Raw genomic sequence first — 22,024 nt, forward strand, 5'->3', positions numbered from 1 at the left:
TGGGAGAGGAAAGTGGTAAATAATTATATTGAGTTGTTAGTAGAACTCAGTTGGGGAGCAAGCCTTTAAAAAGCTGTAGTTGTATTGAACTCAAACTGCACCAAGGGAGCGGGACACAGGGGGACAGAATGGATTGGGGGCACACACTGAGGCAGATGTCCCCGCAAACACACAGAACAAGCAAACAGACACCCACAAACACAGGCGCACACAGGCTGACACACACACAAACACAGGCGCACACAGGCAGGCACACACACACACACACACAGGCAGGCACACACACACACACACACACACACACACACACACACACACACACACACACACACACACACACACACACACACACACACACACACACACTGTCAAGCAGTTCTTCACAACACAAAACACACAGTGTTGTTGGAAGTTTTACCTGCCGCTCCAGACTTCCCGTTACGCCCTGGTACATTGGGGTCGTCCATTAACTCATTCTGGCTGCCTGATTGGCTGCTGTACCCACGTCCCCCACCTCCACCTGCGATGATCAGGGGGATGTGGACACCCCTCTCCACCTGTTACCATGGCAAATTAGTCAGTGTGACACCAATCTCTAACATATATTATACATTTAATGTGGGTGTGCCCAGACCCGCTTCAACCCAGCTTAAATAAAAAAAAGGCACAGGTGCTCAATCGAGGAAAGAAACAACAACATGTACTCTAAATGATCTAATATATCCCCTTTCATTTCCTTATTTTACTAGGGCTGTGTCGGTCATGAAATTTTGTCAGACGGTAACTGTTATACAAATGCCTGCAGGTCTTAGGGTAATTAACCGTTACTTAACATAAACACATTTAGCATCTCCAGGCCTCCACGCATGATGCGTGCATTTAGAACATCTGCATTTTTTAAAAGTCTAATAAATCAATTTAATATAGCCTACACCATCACAATAAATCCATTATTTATTTTAGGCCGGTCTAAAGAAACATTATGATAAGAGGAAAATGTAAAGAAGAACAGAATAGCATATTCTGAGTCGGCCTATTTTGTTATCTGGCTATGTGCATTGTCAATGGCAGCCTAGGCTGGAGACTAGTTAATTTAGCAGACAATATATGCTTTGTGCCATTATTATTTTTTTTACATCATATGACTTCATAGTAAGAAAAACATAATTGAACTTAGCTGAATGAAATTGGAAGGATATTCTTCCCATTCCTGATCGAGTGCGCATATATTTTCCTCTACGACTTCCACAAGTGTCAGGAGACTCGTCTGAAGTCAGTACATCCGATTTGCCAACTCCTGTCTGTAGTTTTCGAACCGTTTGGGATACACACTAATATGACCCCTCTGTGCAAAGGTGAGACTCTCACAAACACTTACACATCGGTTGTTTTGCTCTAGGACACACTCACAAGACTCATCTGAATGCCCCCAGTACCAGTTAAAAAATTATAAGTAAAAATTGAGACTTTTTTAGGGCAAAAATAAGGTGTTAAATGCATGTAAAAAATAACATTAAATAAATACATGTGTCCTGATCTTTCTAAAATCTCTCACATATAGTGTTTCCTCAATTAAACGTTTTGAGCTTATGCCATGACCGTCTGTGGTAGATGGTGTCAGATTGTGGTAAATTGTGCAATTCTCTCATTGCACCACACTATCACAAGGGGGATTTAGAATGCTGATCTATCGGTATTCTAAACTGTGGCACAATTTACTATCTTTTCGTAAATTAATGGAGGTGTGAATGTCCGAGAGTCTCTCTTCTCTCGCACTAGATTCCTGCATCAGGCCCCCCAAAAAGTTGCTGCCGGGTGGTCGTGGAGTTGAGAGAGAACTTGGGTAAATACAATTACACTTGACATGTGGACTGATTATTTTCGAAAAATAGGCACGGTGGGCTTTTGGTTTCTCTCCCTCTAAAAACAGAAATAAATAATTCTAAATAACAAACTTTATTCACCACAGTGTGAAAGAGTGATAGCCTCTCTATATAAAGTGAGTTTCTGAATGTCCTTCTTTGCGGATGTGAAGAAGTAACTGAATGAAAGAGAGTGCAGCGAGAATGAGGGGGGTGGTGTTGCCCATATTTTCAAGACCTGAGCTACTTTTATTTAAGAGATGTACTAGTTTATTTAGGCAATCTAATATATTTGTTTAGTCTTGGCCTATTTAGTAGGCTGTTTTGCAGCATAAAGCTATATTTGTTAGCATAAAGCTGAGTGACTCACTCATCTGTGGCTTTGGATCAAAATAAATAAGTACCAATATTGTTCCTGATAGTCTTTAATAAAGAAATGTTTTGACCAAGTTAATTTGCTCATGTTGTGTATGTTCAATTATTTGTGACATTGTGGTTACAATGAAGAATGTTAACAAAATAAATCAATCATCGTTTTGCAAGCCTTTCATTTTTCCCTATTTATATTTTTGTAAGATTTGATTTAATCTTTTTAGACAATACAAAACATACACATACAACCTACATCACACCTGCCCGGATCCACCTGCTCACATCGCTATCTCCAGCGCCCGCATCACTCTCTGCCACATGGCCTCAAACTGCACCATTTTATTTCTCTCTGTCGCCCACATGCACTTTCAACATTTGGATAATAAAGCATTTCAAGGCGGACATTGGTTGAATTTCAGTTTTTAAGTATATTTTTTCTCAAGATAATTGATGAGAAAAGTATCGTCCAACGCATAGGGTATGGTATCTCTGCACCCTTATATGCCATGTCTTGAAATATGCAGACAGATGGATAAAAAGTTAATTTCCATTGTGATACTTCTGACAGCCACATTTCTAACTCTACCCATAACTTTTGGACTTACAAACATTCCCAGAAGGCATGGATTATTATAACCTAATGAAAAATTAACCTGGTAATCGAATTGAATTTACTGTAGACCAAAGACCTATGGGTTTAACCTTCTGAATAAATGATTATATTGAAGATAGAAGCCACCTCTTAATGAATTACAAGAGCCGATCCGTTACCCAACAAAATAATATACATTTTTTTGTCTAATTGTTTTTATGACGACAGTCAGTAGGCTATTATTCCGCTTTTCCTGCATTAATTAATTTGTCTGCAAGCCCAAGAAATGTTTTCTGATATTACATACAGACAGAAAAGTTTTTGGGATACCAATATTACAACCTGGAATACGACTTTCCCGAATTGGATCCTTTGTTCGTACCCCCCAATGCAATTGAATTGATTCCAAAGGCTGGTCCAAAACACCTCCGGCGGAGAAGAGGTATTCGGAGTGGACTTCTAGTCCGACACAGGAGGCGCACACACCACCCACCACTTCAGAGTATATTACTCGCTAATGTTCAGTCTCTGGATAATAAAGTAGACCAGCTCAGGGAGAGAATCTCCATCAGGAGAGACATCAGGGATTGTAACATATACTCTGTTTCACAGAAACATGACTCTCTCTGGATATACTGTCTTTGTCCATACAGCCAGCTGGGTTCTTAGTATATTGCGCAGACAGGAATAAAGAACTCTCTGGTAAGAAGAAAGGTTGGGGTGTATGTTTCATGATTAACCACTCATTGCCCGGATTGTGATAACATACAGAAACCCAAGTATTTTTGTTCCCCCGACCTAGAATACCTCACAATCAAATGCCGACCGTATTACCTCCCAAGATAATTTTCTTAGGTTACAGCCGTGTATATTCCCCCTCAAGTCGACACCACAATGGCTCAAAGAACGTCACTGGACTTTATGCAAACTGGAAATCACATATCCTGAGGCCGCATTTATTGTAGCTGGGGATTACAGCAAAGCAAATTTGAGTAAAACACTACCAAAGTTATATCCACACATTGACTGTAGTACTCGAGCTGCTAAAACCCTTGACCACTGCTACTCCAACATCTGGAAGGCCTACAAGGCCCTCCCCCACCCTCCCTTAGGCAAATCTGATCATGGCTCCATTTTGCTCCTCCCTTCCTATAGGCAGAAACACAAACAGGAAGTACCCGTGCTAAGGACTATTCAACGCTGGTCTGACCAATCGGAATCTACGCTTGAAGATAATTTTGATCACGCGGACTGGGATATGTTCCAAGTAGCCTCTGGAATTAACATTGATGAATACACAGATACGGTGACTGAGTTTATCAAGAAGTGTATAGGAGATGTTGTACCCACTGTGACCATTAAAACCTACCCTAACCAGAAACCGTGGATAGATGTCAGCATTCGCGCAAAACTGAAAGTGTGACCAACTGCATTTAACCATGGCCAGGTGACTGGGAATATGGCCAAATACAAACAGTGTAGTTATTCCATACCTTATGGCAAGGCCGTAAGGCAATCAAACAGGCAAAACATTGGTATAGAGACAAAGTGGAGTCGCAATTCAATGGCTCAGACACGAGACGTATGTGGCAGGTTCTACAGACAATCACGGACTACAAAGGGAAAACCAGCCACATCGTGGATACCGACGTCTTCAAGTTCCTCAGTGTACACATCATTGACGATGGTCCACCAACACAGACAGCGCCTCTTCAACCTCAGGAGGCTGAAGAAATTTGGCTTGGCACCTAAAACCCTCACAATCTTTTACAGATGCACAATGGAGAGCATGTTGTTGGGCTGTATCACTGCCAGGTACGGCAACTGCACCCCCTGCAACCGCAGGGTTCTCCAGAGGGTGGTGCGGTCTGCCCAACACATCACCGGGGGCAAACTACCTGCCCTCCAGTACACCTATAGCACTTGAGGTCACAGGAAGGCCAAAAAGATCATCAAGGACATCAACCTGTTCTCCCTGCTATCACCCAGAACGGGAGGTCAGTACAGGTGCATCAAAGCTGGGACCGAGAGACTGAAAAACAGCTTCTATCTCATGGCCACCACTAGACGGCTTGCACCTGGTTATGTAACTCGGCACCTTAGAGGCTGCTGCCCCATATACATAGACTTGAAATCACTGTCCACTCTAATAATGGAACACTAGTCACTTTAATAATTTTCACATATTTTTGCTTTACTCATCTCATATGAATATACTGTATTATATTCTGTCACTCAGACATTGCTCATCCTAATATTTATATAATTGTATATTCCTTAATTCAATTGTTTTACTTTTAGTTTGTGTGTATTGATGTGAATTGTTAGATATTGCTGCACTGTTGGAGCTAGAAACACAAGTGTTTTGATACACCCGAAATAACATCTGCTAAACATGTGGCAAATAAAAAATGATTTGATTTTGATTTGGCTAAAAATAAACCGTGCCATGAATTAAGAACAGATTTTTTTCCCTTCACAATGCAATGCAGTACATTGACAACTCAAATCGCTTTAAAGAGCCTTCAAATATTAGAAAACAAATTTATACCAAAACAATAACTTAAAAAACAGTGATGACACTGGATCTCTTCAAATTGCTGTGCAGGAAAAGGATGTCATCCACTGTGTCTGGTCGCTCACAGCTGGCTTCTCTCCGAAACCACACATCCATCTGAAGGTGACACATTAACCACACAATTACCAGGTGGACAGTAGGCCTCTTGAAGCGATAGAGGAAATCAAGAAGATCCACAAGTATTCTTTCACAATAGCTGGCCTTATGTTAGTTTTGTGATGCACTGTCCCACTCCATGGTGGAAAATGTTCAGTCTTCGTTTATGTAATGGGCTATAAGGTACAAGTATTCTATTTTAGAACATCGGCAGTCCACATGTCAAGTGTAATTGAGCCATTGTATTTCCCCAAGTTCTCTTTCAACTCCGGGGCAACCCACCTGCTGATTTTTTTTGGCCTGATGCAGGACTCTATTGCAATAGGAACGAGACTGACAAACATTCACGCCTCAATTAATTTACAAAAGTACAGTCTAATAGCTTGACAATGTGTGAATAATCCCCCAATTTGTGCAACAGTTTAGACTACTGATGCTGCGGTACGTCAGAGAGGAATCCTATTGTAACGTGTAGCCTAATGGCCCAAAAAGGGCAAACTTGCAATGTATTCGATGCTTATTAAGCACTCTAAAGTTTTACATTTCTAACTCAATATCACAGACCATATTTGCCCTAACGAAAAATGCATCAACCCATACATATATTTAAATGTATTGTAGTCTGTATAATAATATATTGTAATATATTATATTGTAATTCTGTTGCCTATTGGAGTATTTGTTTCATATCCTACTGACCATGCCTCACGCAACTGCAAAAGGTTGGATAAAGCAATTTCACAAGTTTGGCTGTTTTTAAACTTTGCTATAATGTATAAAGGCTTTACACTTTTTTTTCATTATAACATACTCTCTGGTATTACTTATCCTTTATTTAGTATTGTTTACCTTGTTCCTAACTGGCAGATAGATTATGTTGTAATCTAACAGCACCTGTTAGTCATGCAACAGTATCTCTTGCGCTTTTGACAATGATTTTACACGAGGCCTATTTGACATGATATACAGTGGCTTGCGAAAGTATTCACCTCCCTTGGCATTTTTCCTTTGTTGCCTTACAACCTGAAATTAAAATAGATTTTTGTGGGGTTTATATCATTTGATTTACACAACATGCCTACCACTTTGAAGATGCAAAATATTTTTTATTGTGAAGCAAACAAGAAATAAGACAACAAAACAGAAAACTTGAGCGTGCATAACTATTCACCTCCCCAAAGTCAATACTTCGTAGAGCCAATTTATACAGCAATTACAGATGCAAGTCTCCTGGGGTATATCTCTAAGCTTGGCACATCAAGCCACTGGGATTTTTTTCCCATTCTTCAAGGCAAAACTGCTCCAGCTCCTGTTAGTTGGATGGGTTCTGCTGGTGAACAACAATCTTTACGTTATACCACAGATTCTCAATTGGATTGAAGTCTGGGCTTTGACTAGGCCATTCCAAGACATTTGAATGTTTCCCCTTAACCACTCGAGTGTTGCTTTAGCAGTATGCTTAGGGTCATTGTCCTGCTGGAAGGTGAACCTCCGTCCCAGTCTCAAATCTCTGGAAGACTGAAACAGGTTTCCCTCAAGAATATCCTTGTTTTTAGCATCCATCGTTTCTTCAATTCTGACCAGTTTCCCATTCCCTGCCGATGAAAAACCTCCCCACAGCATGATGCTGCCACCACCATATGGGGATGGTGTTCTCGGGGGATGAGAGCTGTCATAGTGTTTTCCTTGATGGCCAAAAAGCTACATTTTAGTCTCATCTGACCAGAGTACCTTCTTCCATATGTTTGCGGAGTCTCCCACATTCCTTTTGGCGAACTCCAAACATGTTTGCTTATTTTCTTCTTTAAAAAAATGACTTATTTTCTGGCGACTCTTCCGTAAAGCCCAGCTTAGTGGTTCTTCCTTTAAAAGTTGCAGCGTACTGCAGCACAGCTTGCGTGGTGCCAAAAAATTATATGGCATGTTATTTAATTGCAAACTACTGGTACCATTAATGCTAGTTAGTGCTAGTTTGACCACCAGAGGGCATCTTTGAGAAGCATTTGATAGCCTTCAATAGTGGCTGTACTAGAGATTTTAAAACCTTTTTTGTAAGAACTTAGTATGGGACTGATTTTAAGAATTTTTTCTTAATTTGATTAATATTATGGTGCTTCTATTCCAAGAAAAGGAATGTAACGGAAAATATGGCGATGTACAACGTGACGGTTGGAAGTAGGCTACAGTGCTGGGCTATTTAGCTAAAGAATCCCTGTGTCGTGCGTGGGCACTTGGGAGACCGTGGTTCAATTCCCCGACGGGGAAGAAGGCTGTCCTTGTAAATAATAATTTATTCTTAACTGATTCCATATGTGTTATTTTATAGTTATGATGTCTTCACTATTATTCAACAATGTAGAATGCACCGTAAAATGGGTTGCCAACCGCCATATAAAGTCCAAAGAAGAAAAAAAGAAAGCCTGAGGAAGGAAGAGAGATGACGAGAAAGGAATTCGGTTTACCCTTTTACCTGTGGATTAGTTGTCGGAGTAGAGACCTTGTTCATTTCAGGTAAAATAACAACCCAATGTTTATATCCCAGGACAAATGAGCTAGCAACAGCAAGCCGGCTAGCTAAATTGCCATAAATATTTAATGCTTTTCAACCTGTCCCCAAATTAATATCATTGGTGCAGAGATTGTTCTGATATTTCAACCTGCGTGTCCTGATCGTGTCTGGTATGGGAGTACAAAATCAATATGTGCGCGATGGCGCACACGTGCGTCCGGTTTGGTCAGCCTGTAACGGTGAGTTTTAAAAGCATGGTAGGACTACTCTTTTGATGATAAGTGTTTGATGTGATTTTCGATTGCATTTGCGTTGATGTCAGAGTGATTAGAGGGACAATAGAGAGCTGAGTACCAGACCATTAGCGGTTGTTAGTGAGTTGGGCACTACCAACGCAACAGTGCCAATCATGTACTGAGTGCATAGGAGGAGATTACTGTGACTCAATAGTGAAGTGGAATTTGACTGTGGCCATGACTCAGGACTGTCAGAGTGGCGGTAATGCAGTCACCGCAACAGCCCTAATCCTTTCCAGACTCTTTTATTTCCATTACTTCCATCCTTCACATCTGACAGTTGAAGCCTTTTCTCCTTACCTTGAACACATAGGTGGCTCCTCCTCCTCCTCCGCCCCCGCCCCCTTTGACCTGTGTCTTCTTGTCCAATGGTGTCTGCTCTACACAGATCTTGTTCAGTGTCCCGTTGGTCTACCAATGAGAATTGGGAGAGAGTGATACCTGAGTTTCTTTATTCAGGGGAAAAATAACACATTTGAGACACTGTACATCTGTATAATCCAGACTTCCTCACAAATCATGCATTGATATCAATGGAAGATGTCTGCTAGTCAAGTTCCAAGCTCATATCTGTAGGTAGGATTGGGCCTTTACTAGCCTATTCCCAGATCTGTTTGAGCTGTCTTGACAAACTCTACAGTCATTGTCATGCAAAACAAGTGTCCAAGAGTGTCCAAGAGCATAGGAGCAAGTGTCCAAGAGCATAGGAGTACTACACCTAATGTTTTATTCTACCCAATCTACCCATCACTGCCTTGGGCTATTGTAACAAATGAGAGATTTATCGAGAGCCAAACGACCTGCGGTGCTGATGACAGGTAATAGTAACCAAACAGTCAGTCCTCTTCCTTCCAACCACGACACTTTCATAAATCTGGACTTCAGGCTCCTACAGCCAGAGCTGGAGAGGGAGGGGCCAATAAGGAGTTTGATTGACAGCTGCAGGAGGAGAGGGGGCAATGGATTCCGACCTTGGCCAGTGCCCCATGGGAGGCCGTGGATTGCCAGAGCTCAATTTCACACAGAATTACCACCCTCCCTCCTGCCCTAACCGACACCCTCCCACCTCTGGCTGTCGCTTTTGTGTGTGTGTGTGTGTGTGTGTGTGTGTGTGTGTGTGTGTGTGTGTGTGTGTGTGTGTGTGTGTGTGTGTGTGTGTGTGTGTGTGTGTGTGTGTAAAAGCCTAAAAGGATATTAATACTTCTACAGAGGGGAGGCTGTGAGAAACATAGAACACACCGGCACTCAACTAATCAGTTTTTAAAGCCCCCTTTGAGAGCATCTACTCCCTTCAGGATTATAGACCTGATAGAATTATAGACCTCAAGTGACTCCAAATGCATCTGGGCCACCTCTCAGCTTTTCATTTCAACATTTTTCTCCAAGATATTTTGTTCCATTTTCCAAATGATTCCTGACTGAGAACTCCAAAGTATAAGACAACTCTGGGATGAGGCCAAAAACAAAATAATGGGCTGAGAGTAGGGGTGTAAACGTTTAAACAAAATTGGGATTCTTGATGTTAAGAAATCATACCTAAACGAAAAACAATGTTTATTTTAGATAGGCCTAGTGCACGGTTCTGACTGTCTGCCTGGAGGCAGACCTGACTTTATATTGTGCCCCTCCCCTCTCCCTCCGTTCCTGTCAAGCTCTCTCGCTTTGAAAGATAAGCGTTTGTGTTCTCCAAAGTACTGCAACTAATTAGTCTCCTTTCCAAAAATACTGAATTTTAGGACTTGAGTCGATTCGTAGCAGAATTTAATCTTGACACTTAGAAATGGGAGTCAACACCGGGAGTCGATATGCAAGGAGTCGAGGAATCAATTATTTTGGAGTCGACTCTCCACCACTACGTCATCCTCATCCACATTTGAGAAAATGGTAGAGAAAGGCAAGCGACAGCAGCGAAGTCCTGTATGGCAATACTTTGAGAAGTTAAATCAAGCGTCTTGCCATTTCCATTGTTGGACTGAGACTCTCACCTAGGGATGTGACAAATTGAAAATGTGGTGAGACCTAAACTGTTACTGGAAGCAGTGCGGCTGCATTGTGAATTCACGTGGAATTGTATGAATTTGTGTTATAATTTCAACAGAAAACGGATAAAAATGCTGTTTAAACGTTAATAATTATTTTCCATTTCTCACATTCCTAATGAGAGTCAATTCAATCCAACAATGTTTACAGTGGAAATGTCAAAGCAGTTTTGAGGACGTTCTTCTTTTGCCATATCCCTGAGACTTCAACATTACAGTTTGGATTGAGCTATAATAGGCTACTTATGCACTTGTGAATAACTGACAGGATTGCGTATAGGTGTAAGTGATGAAGCAATGATTCCACCTGGTTAATTAGAAAGAAAAATAAAGCATTACTATAGCCCCCCTGGCCTAAGAACCCTGGTATAACCTGGGTTTGTCTTCAGTGTATTTGTTTTTTTCCAAGTTATCAGACCCTTCTTAGATACAGTCATCTTAGATAGGGCTCCTTAGTGGCGCAGCGGTCTAAAGCACTGCATCTCAGTGCAAGAGGTGTCACTACAGTCCCTGGTTTGAATCCAGGCTGTATCACATCCGGCAGTGATTGGGTGTCCCATGGGGCGGTGCACAATTGGCCCAGCGTCGTCTGGGCTTGTCCGATCTAGGCCTTCATTCTAAATAAGAATTTGTTCTTAACTGACTTGCATAGTTAAATAAAAAGGTTAGATTTACACAGTCCACTTAGATCCAAGTGCCTGGCTAGGGGTCAATTTGGGATGAGGCATAATTGTTAAAATATTGAGCCTTGACATGTATTCAGAGCTTTTGGGAAGTTGGTACTCACATTGGGGCAAGCGTCCTCTCCCTTTTGGCCCACCAGGAAATAAAGCAACTCGCCCTTCTGAAGCAGGAAGTCCGCTGTGAGTTGGACACCATGTGACTTGGTCATGGCCAATACACTGCGACCGCCAGCCGCCCCACAAGCTGTGATCCTGTTTTGGAAATACACAAACAGAAAGGCATGACTTTGGTATTACTACTTTGTATGAACCAGCTGTACATAAGGCATTTTAAATGCATTTATCACATTTGCTTTAACTTAAAGGTCTGATATGTAACTTTGTGGGCGACCCGACCAAATTCACATAGAAATGTGAGTTAAATATGTGTCATCCACATTGAAAGCAAAACTGATAAGCAGTAGATCCGTTCTATGTGCACTATTTCTATGCTTCCAGTCCTTATGTTTCGGTTTTGTGTCTTTAAAATTAAAAATACAACTCGGCTCCTTCCTTCATTGAATCAGATTCATTCATTCATCACTGATATTGCAAACTACTTTAATGCCCTTTCCATTGGCAAGATAAGCAAACTTAGGGATGACATGCCAGCAACAAACGCTGACACTACACATCCAAGTATATTGGACCAAATTATGAAAGACAAGATTGTACTTTGAATTCTGTAAAGTCAATGTGGAAGAGGTAAAGAAATTATTGTTGTCTATCAACAATGACAAGCCACCGGGGTCTGATAATCTCAATGGAAAATTACTGAGGATAATAGCAGATCATATTGCCACATCTTCAATTTAAGCTTACTAGAGCGTGTGCTCTCAGGCCTGGAGGGTAGCTAAAGTCATTCCGCTACCCAAGAACAGTATAGACCCCCTTACTGGCTCAAAAAGCCGACCAATCAGCCAGTTATCAACCCTTAGTAAACTTCTGGAAAAAATTGTGTTTGACCAGATCCAATGCTATTTCACAGTAAACAAATTGACAACAGAATTCCAGCACGCTTATAGGGAAGGACACTCAACAAGCACAGCACTTACACAAATGACTGATGATTGGCTGAGAGAAATTGATTATAAAATGATTGTGGGGGCTGTCTTGTTAGACTTCAGTGCAGCTTTTGACATTATTGATCATTGCCTGCTGCTGGAAAAATGTATGTGTTATGGCTTTACACCCCCCCTGCTATAATGTGGATAAAGAGTTACTTGTCTAACAGAACACAGAGGGTGTTCTTTAATGGAAGTCTATCAAATATAATCCAGTTAGAATCAGTAATTCCCCAGGGTAGCTGTTTAGGCCCCTTGCTTTTTTCAATCTTTACTAATGACATGCTACTGACTGAGTAAAGCCAGAGTTTCTCTGTCCGCGGATGACTCAACACGATACACATCAGCTACTACAGCAACTGAAATGACTGCAACACTCAACAAAGAGCTGCAGTTGGTTTCAGAGTGGGTTGCAAGGAATAAGTTAGCCCTAAATATTTCTAAAACTAAAAGCATTGTATTTGGAACTAAACCTCAATTTAATCTTGAAATAAATCTTGAAATAAATCATGTGGAAATTGAGCAAGTTGAGATGACAAAACTGCTTGGAGTAACACTAGATTGTAAACTGTCATGGTCAAAACATATTGATGCAGTAGTAGCTAAAATGTAGTAGCTAAAATGGGGTGAAGTCTGTTTATAATAAAGTGATGCTCTACCTTCTTAACATCACTATCAATGAGGCAGGTCCTACAGGCCCTAGTTTCGTCGCACCTTGACAAAGTCGTGTGGTCAAGTGCCGCAAAAAATGACTTTTTTGCTGCTCAGAACAGGGCAGCACGGCTGGACCTTAGATGTACACAGAGAGCTAATATTAATAATATTTATGTCAATCTCTCCTGGCTGAAAGTGGAGGAGAGATTGACTTCATCACTACTTTTATTTATGAGAGGTATTGACATGTTGAATGCACCAAGCTGTCTGTCTAAACTACTGGCACACAGCTCGAGCACCCATGCATACCCCACAAGACCCCATAAGAGGTCTCTTCACAGTCCCCAAGTCCAGAACAGTCTATGGGAGACACACAGTACTACATAGAGCCATGTAATTCTATTCCACATCAAGTAACTAACGCAAGCAGTAAAATTAGATTTATAAAACATAAAAAAAAACACCTGTGAAGCAACGCAAACATTGGTACAGACACACACACACACACACACACACACACACACACGGATTTAGTATTGTAAATATGTGGTAGTGGTGGAGTAGGGGCCTGAGGGCACACAGTGTGTTGTGAAATCTATGAATGTATTGTAATGTCTTAAAATTTTGTAAATTGCCTTAATTTTGCTAGACCCCATGAAGAGTAGCTGCTTCTTTGGCAGCAGCTAACGGGGATCCATAATAAATACATATTCAAATACTTTCAATTTTGTACATCAGTTTCAAACAGTTGAAAATACAATATTTTGGTTTTCGAAAATATATTTAATAGCAGTTTAGATCGTAAAATCATTCTCTACACTTAACATGGCTTGTTTTGTCACAAACGGCAAATATACATTTTAGCAAACAGGTAATGGTGGATAGATTCCTACTGATTGCACCTTTAAGGCTTGTTATAATAACAAAATCTCAAATGCAAATGTAAATACATTCATAAGGTGTTACACACAGGTGGTATAGTGCACTACAAGGCTTCTGAAACAGAGCAAAATATCAAATCAACCATTGGTTGTCTTCACACTACACTTAGAAATTAGTAGAACCATATAGGGTTTTTCAATTTGTCCCCATAGGGCACGTGTAAAGCTCATTCCACAGAGGGCTGAGTGTCTTCTCGATCCTCTGTTATACTTGATTGATGAAATAAAGTAACTAATTAGTAAAGATATCCCATCACCTGTTTGTCTATGTCTTAATTGAAAGGAAAAAACAAAAACCCTTAGACACTAGGCCCTCCATGGAATGAGTTTGGCACACCTGCCATAGGGGCACATTTTGTTTCTAGGTAGAACCCTTTGCAGAGGGTTGTACCTAGAACCCTCTATGTAGGGTTCTTCATAGAAACCACAGTATATGGTTCTACCAAGAACAATTTTATCCTCTATAGTTTTACCTGGAACCCTCAATGATGGGTTCTACTGAGAAACCTTTCATCATTGGAGGGTTTTTCCTAGAAAGCTCTATGAACGGTTCCACCAGCCTATTAGTCTTTAAAACTTGTTATGGCTGCAATCCCGATATCGGGATAAGTGTCATCAACAACCGCTGAATAGCATAGCGCCACATACAATAAATATTACTATAAATATTTATATTCATGAAATCACAAGTGCAATATAGGAAAACACAGTTTAGCCTTTTGTTAATCCACCTGTCGTGTCAGATTTTGAAATTATGCTTTACAGTGAAAGCAATCCAAGCGTTTGTGTAAGTTTATTGATCGCACGATAAAACATTAAGTACACTTAGCATTCAGGTAGCTCGGTCACGAAAATCAGAAAAGCAATCAAATGTATCGTTTACCTTTGATGATCTTCGGATGTTTTCACTCATGAGACTCCCAGTTACACAACAAATGTTCCTTTTGTTCCATAAAGATTATTTTTAGATCCAAAACAAACCTCTGTTTGTTTGTTGCGTTATGTTCAGAAATCCACAGGAAAGAGCGGTCACGACAACGCAGACGAAAATTCCAAATAGTTTCCATAATGTCCACAGAAACATTTCAAACATTTTATAATCAAGCCTCAGGTTGTTTTTAAAATATATAATTGATAATATATCAACCGCAAATGTCTTTCACAGTAGGAGAGGGGAAAACAGTGACTGTCCAAATTCTGTTGCGCGAGCAAAACTCATGTGACCACTTGACGCAATGTTATTTTTCTGACTAATTTTTCAAAAATAAAAACCTGAAACTATGTCTGAAGACCTTGAGGAAGCGATAGGAAAAGGAATCTGTTTCATATCCCTTTAAATCCAGCAAAGGGAGGCTATGGAACATGGAGTTTTCAAAATAGAAGCCACTTCCTGTTTTGATTTTCCTCAGGGTTTCGGCTGCAATATCAGTTCTGTTATACTCACAGACAATATTTTGACAGTTTTGGAAACTTTAGAGTGTTTTCTATCCAATACTAATAATAATATACATATAATAGCAACTGAGACTGAGGAGCTGGCCATTTAAAATGGGCACCTTTTCATCCAAGCTACTCAATACTGCCCCTGCAGCCATAAAAAGTTAAAATTACATTATATATGACAACGCATTTTTTTATTTAGTTTACCTTTACTTAACTAGGCAAGTCAGTAAAGAACAAATTCTTACAGTCGTGGCCAAAAGTTTTGAGAATGACACAAATATTCATTTTCACAAAGTCTGCTGCCTCAGTTTGTAATGGCAATTTGCAAATACTCCAGAATGTTATTAAGAGTGATCTTGAAGAATTGCAATTCATTGCAAAGTCCCTCTTTGCCATGCAAATTAACTGAATTCCCCCAAAAACATTTCCACTGCATTTCAGCCCTGCCACAAAAGGACCAGCTGACATCATGTCAGGGATTCTCTCGTAAATTCTCAGGGATCAAATCCCGGTAACGGGATCGATTTGACAACATCCGGTGAAATGGCAGGGTGCCAAATTCAAATTAAATTACTAGAAATATTAAACTTTAATGAAATCACACATGCAATACACCAAATTAAAGCGACTCTTGTTGTTAATCCAGCCAACATGTCAGATTTCAAAAAGGCTTTACGGCGAAAGTAAACCATGTGATTATCTGAGGATAGCACCCCACCAAACAAACACATGACATACATATTTCAACCCACCGGGCGCGACACAAAACTCAGAAATAACAATAAAATTCATGCATTACCTTTGAAGATCTTATTTTATTGGCACTCCAAAATGTCCCATAAACATCACAAACGGTCCTTTTGTTCGATAAATTCCATCGTTATGTATCCAAAATGTCAATTTATTTGGCGTGTTTGATCCAGAAAAACACCGGTTCCAACTCCCGCAACATGACTACAAAATATCTAGTAAGTTACCTGTAAACTTGCTCCAAACATTTCAAACAACTTTCCTAATTCAACTTTAGGTGTTTTTTTACGTAAATAATCGATAAAATTTAAGACGGGATAAACTGTGTTCAATACTTTATGAAAACAAAGTGGAGTGTGCTTTCACTCGACCCTCGTTGTGAACTGCCCTACTTCTTCATTTCTCAAAGGAAAAACATCAAACAATTTCTAAAGACTGTTTACATCTAGTGGAAGCGATAGGAACTGCAAGCAAGTGCCTTAGAAATCCAGATCCCCATAGAAAACCCATTGAATAGAGAGTGACCTCAAAAATACAATTTCCTGGATGGCTTGTCCTTGGGGTTTCGCCTGCCAGATAAATTCTGTTATACTCACAGACATCATCAAACGTCAGAGTGTTTTCTATCCAAATCTACTAATAATATGCATATCCTAGCTTCTGGGCCTGAGTAGCAGGCAGTTTACTTTGGGCACGCTTTTCATCCGGACTTGAAAATACCACCCCCTAGCCTTAAGAAGTTTTAACACAGGTGTGAGTGTTCATGAGGACAAGGCTGGAGATCACTCTGTCATGCTGATTGAGTTCGAATAACAGACTGGAAGCTTCAAAAGGAGGGTGGTGCTTGGAATCATTGTTCTTCCTCTGTCAAACATGGTTACCTGCAAGGAAACACGTGCCGTCATCATTGCAATGCACGAAAAGGGCTTGACAGGCAAGGATATTGCTGCCAGTAAGATTGCACCTAAATCAACCATTTATCGTATCATCAAGAACTTCAAGGAGAGTGGTTCAATTGTTGTGAAGAAGGCTTCAGGGCGCTCAAGAAATTCCAGCAAGTGCCAGGACCGTTTCCTAAAGTTGATTATTCTGTGGGATCGGGGCACCACACGTACAGAGCTTGCTCAGGAATGGCAGCAGGCAGGTGTGAGTGCATCTGCATGCACAGTGAGGCTAAGGCTTTTGGAGGATGGCCTCGTGTCAAGAAGGGCAGAAAAGAAGCCACTTCTCTACAGGAAAAACATCAGGGACAGACTTATGTTCTGCAAAAGGTACAGGGATTGGACTGCTGAGCACTGGGGTAAAGTCATTTTCTCTGATGAATCCCCTTTCGATTGTTTGGGGCATCCGGAAAAAAGCTTGTCCGGAGAAGACAAGGTGAGTGATACCATTATTCCTGTGTCATGCCAACAGTAAAGCATCCTGAGACCATTTATGTGATGGATTGCTTCTCAGCCAAGGGAGTGGGCTCACTCACAATTTTGCCTAAGAACACAGCGATGAATAAAGAATGGTACCAACACATCCTCCGAATACAACTTCTTTCAAAAATCCAGGAACAGTTTGGCGACAAACAAGGCCTTTTCCAGCATGATGGAGCACCTTGCCATAATGCAAAAGTGGCTTGAGGAACAAAACATTGATATTTTGGGTCAATGGCCAGGAAACTCCCCAGACCTTAATCCCATTGAGAACTTGTGGTCAATCCTCATTAGGCGGGTGGACAAACAAAAACCCACAAATTCTGACAAACTGCAAGCGTTGATTATGCAATAATGGGCTGCCATCAGTCAGGACATGGCCCAGAAGTTAATTGACAGCATGGCAGGACGGATTGCAGAGGTCTTGAAAAAGAAGGGTCAACACTGCAAATATTGATTCTTTGACACTTATGAAATGCTTGTAATTATACTTCAGTATTCCATAGTAACATCTGACAAATATCTAAAGACAGTGAAGCAGCAAACTTTGTGGAAATTAATACTTGTGTCATTCTCAAAACTTTTGGCCACGACTAATTTCAATGATGGCCTTGATCAGGGGCAGAACGACAGATTTTTAAGTTGTCAGCTCGTGGATTCGATCTTGCAACCTTTCGGTTACTAGTCCAACGCTCTATCCGCTAGGCTACCTGTCACCACATTACATATATTATCAGTCAACGTTTAGACACACCTAATCATTTAAGTTTTTCTTTTTATTTTGACTATTTTCTACATTGTAGAATAATTGTGAAGACATCAAAACTATGAAATAACATATATGGAATCATGCAGTAACCATAAAAGTGTTCAAAGAAAGTGTTCTTCAAAGTTTGCCCTTTGCCTTTGATGACAGCTTTGCACATTCTTGGCATTCTCAAAACAGCTTCACCTGGAATGCTTTTCCAACAGTCTTGAAGAGTTCCCACATATGCTGAGCCCCTGCTGTCTGCTTTTCCTTCACTCTGCGGTCCAACTCATCCCAAACCATCCCAATTGGGTTGAGGTTGGATGATTGTAGAGGCCAGGTCATCTGATGCAGCACTCCATCACTCTCCTTCTTGGTCAAAGAGCCCTTCACAGCCTGGAGGTGTGTTGGATCATTGTGCAGTAGAAAAACAAATATTAGTCCCACTAAGTGCAAACCAAATGGGATGGCATATCACGGCATAATTCGGTGCTAGCCATGCTGGTTAAATGTGCATTGAACTCAAAATAAATCACAGACAGTGTCAACAGCAAAGCACCTCCACACCATCACATCTCCTCCTCCGTTTTTCACGGTGGGAACCACACATGCGGAGATCATCTGCTCCCTTACTCTGTGTCTCACAAAGAAACGGAGGCTTGAACCAAAAATCGCCAATATGGACTCATCAGACCAAAGGACAGATTTCCACCGGTCTAATGTCCATTGATTGTGTTTCACGGCCCAAGCAAGTCTCTTCTTCTTATTGGTGTCCTTTTAGAAGTGGTTTCTTTGCTCCTCTGAACAGTTGCTGTTAAGATGTGTCTGTTACTTGAACTCTGTGAAGCATTTACTTGGGCTGCAATTTCTGAGGCTGGTAACTCAAATGAACTTATCCTCTGCAGCAGAGGTAACTCTGATTCTTCCTTTCCTGTGTCGGTCCTCATGAGAGTGAGTTTCATAATAGCGTTTGATGGTTTTTGCGACTGCACTTGAAGAAACTTTCAAAGTTCTTGAAATTTTCCGGATTGACTGACCTACATGTCTTCAAGTAATGATGGACTGTCAATTCTCTTTGCTTATTTGAGCTCTTCTTGCCATAATATGGACTTTGTATTTTACCAAATAGGGCTATCTTCTGTATACCACCCCTACCTTGTCACAAAACAATTGATTAGAAGGCCAGCAATCCGGAGTTGCCTCTTCACTGTTGACGTTGAGACTGATGTTTTGCGTGTACTATTTAATGATGCTGCCAGTTGAGGATTTGTGAGGCATCTGTTTCTCAAGCTAGACACTCTAATGTATTTGCCTTCTTGCTCAGTTGTTCCCCCGGGGCCTCCCACTCCTCTTTCAATTCTGGTTAGGGCCAGTTTGTGCTGTTCTGTGACGTGAGTACAACACAGCATTGAACGAGATGTTCAGTTTCTTGGAAATTTCTCACATGGAATAGCCTTTATTTCTCAGAACAAGAATAGACTGACGAGTATCAGAAGAAAGTTATTTGTTTCTGGCCATTTTGAGCCTGTAATCGAACCCAGAAATGCTGATGCTCCAGATACTCAACTAGTCTAAAGATGGACAGTTTTATTGGTTCTTTAATCAGTTTTCAGCTGTGCTAACATAATTGCAAAAGGGTTTTCTAATGATCAATTAGCCTTTTAAAATGATAAACTTGGATTAGCTAACAGAACGTGGCATTGGAACACAGGAGTGATGATTGCTGATAATGGGACTCTGTACGCCTATGTAGATACAGTGCCTTGCCAAAGTATTCGGCCCCCTTGAACTTTGCGACCTTTTGACAAAATTTCAGGCATCAAACATAAAGATATAAAACTGTATTTTTTTGTGAAGAATCAACAACAAGTGGGACACAATCATGAAGTGGAACAACATTTATTGGATATTTCAAACTTTTTTAACAAATCAAAAACTGAAAAATTGGGCGTGCAAAATTATTCAGCCCCTTTACTTTCAATGCAGCAAACTCTCTCCAGAAGTTCAGTGAGGATCTCTGAATGATCCAATGTTGACCTAAATGACTAATGATGATAAATACAATCCACCTGTGTGTAATCAAGTCTCCGTATAAATGCACCTGCACTGTGATAGTCTCAGAGGTCCGTTAAAAGCGCAGAGAGCATCATGAAGAACAAGGAACACACACATCATTAGTCAAGGACATTTCTGTCTGACCCCAAACTTTTGAACCATACTGTATGGTTCTGTAATACATACTGTAATACACAATGTATTATTATTAAGAATGTCAGCGGTTGTCTTACCTGTAGATGCCAGTCTCCGGTACCCTCCAGATTTGGATGCCTTTGAATGGGCTTCTGGTTGCCACATTAACATTGACATTGCTGTTCCGATAGGAGCTGGTACACTGGGTTGGGGTGGGCCCCTCTGAACCAACTGCCCCACAAGTGTGAAAGGCCCATTTCGTTGCTGTAAAACACATTGTTACACATACATCAACATTTGCGTATGGACACGTACACACACATGAACACATTTTGCACACACACGCACTCTCACACTCGCACACACATACACACTGTTGAAACTCATCACATTTGTTTTATTTCACTTCAGCAAGCCCCTCCAATGCTCTATACTATCACATCATCAAACCCCAACACACTGAAAAGGCAGAAATAATTATGCATCCTGCTTGTCTGAGTCCTGATTATTCATGGCATTAATGAAATAAGCATCTTCATCATGTTTCACTGCAGTAAGACATTTCAATGCTATTGTCTCTGTCCAAAGAAAACTTCCAAACTATACATTCACTTTTTGTCAATTTCTTTTTTGACATGATTTTTACTCTCGTCGGAGTGTGACAGAGTACAGAAAAATTGAGGAATTCATGAACGCGCAACACCTGTTGAATATGGCCGGTGTCATTAAATGTCTGCAAAAAAAGTACAGTGGCTTGCGAAAGTATTCACATCCCTTGGCATTTTTCCTATTTTGTTGCCTTACAACCTGGAATTAAAATAGATTTTGTTTTGGGGGGGGTTGTATTATTTGATTTACACAATATGCCTACCATCTTGAAGATGCAACATACTTTTTTTATTGTGAAACAAGCAAGAATACAAAAAAAACTGAACTTGAGCATGCATAACTATTCACCCCCCCCCCCCCCCCCAAAGTCAATACTTTGCAGAGCCACGTTTTGCAGCAATTACAGCCGCAATTGAGGTATGTCTCTATAATCTTGGCACATCTAGCCACTGGGATTTTCGCCCATTCTTCAAGGCAAAACTGCTACAGCTCCTTCGAGTTGGTTGGATTCCGCTGGTGTACATCAATCCTTAAGTCATACCATAGATTGTCAATTTGGATGATGTCCGGGCGTTGTCTAGGCCATTCCAACACATTTAAATGTTTCCCCATAAACCACTTGAGTGTTGCTTTAGCATTATGCTTAGGGTCATTGTCCTGCTGGAACAGTCTGTCCCAGTCTCAAATCTCTGGAAGACCGAAACAGGTTTCCCTCAAGAATTTCTCTGTATTTAGCGCCATCCATCATTGCTTCAATTCTGACCAGTTTCCCAGTCCCTGCTGATGAAAAACGTTCACTCAGCATGATGCTCTCACCACCATGCTTCACTGTGGGGACGGTATTCATGGGGTCATGAGCGGTGTTGGGTTTGCGCCAGACATAGCATTTATCTTGATGGCCAAAAAGCTACAAATACAAATATTTTTACTTAAGTACTTTACACCACTGCCTTCACACCAGCACATTAGCATAGTTTAAATACTGTTACACACACACTTTCACATAGTATTCCATACATAAGTTAAGGCCATGCAACCTGAGTTGAAATCTGAGTGATGTGCCATACATTTATGGGGTGGACACTTGATACGGTCACATGATATTGTTGTGGTATGTCACAAAATCATGTTACGACCA

General features: G+C 40.7%; 1 protein-coding gene across 1 annotated transcript in view; it reads right to left on the minus strand.

The window, feature by feature from the left end:
- The window catches only part of LOC139384000 (c-ros oncogene 1, receptor tyrosine kinase), a 678,262-nt gene that overhangs the window by 42,348 nt on the left and 613,890 nt on the right, over window positions 1–22,024 (minus strand). The window contains exons 12-15 of the mRNA XM_071128628.1: window positions 20,376–20,541; window positions 11,132–11,279; window positions 8,606–8,716; window positions 419–557 (exon numbers count right to left, since the gene is read on the minus strand). Of these exons, the coding sequence (XP_070984729.1) occupies window positions 419–557; window positions 8,606–8,716; window positions 11,132–11,279; window positions 20,376–20,541 (564 nt within the window). The remainder of the gene's footprint in view (window positions 1–418; window positions 558–8,605; window positions 8,717–11,131; window positions 11,280–20,375; window positions 20,542–22,024) is intronic.

This window comes from Oncorhynchus clarkii, chromosome 25 (assembly GCF_045791955.1).
Source record: "Oncorhynchus clarkii lewisi isolate Uvic-CL-2024 chromosome 25, UVic_Ocla_1.0, whole genome shotgun sequence".
Taxonomy (NCBI): domain Eukaryota; kingdom Metazoa; phylum Chordata; class Actinopteri; order Salmoniformes; family Salmonidae; genus Oncorhynchus; species Oncorhynchus clarkii.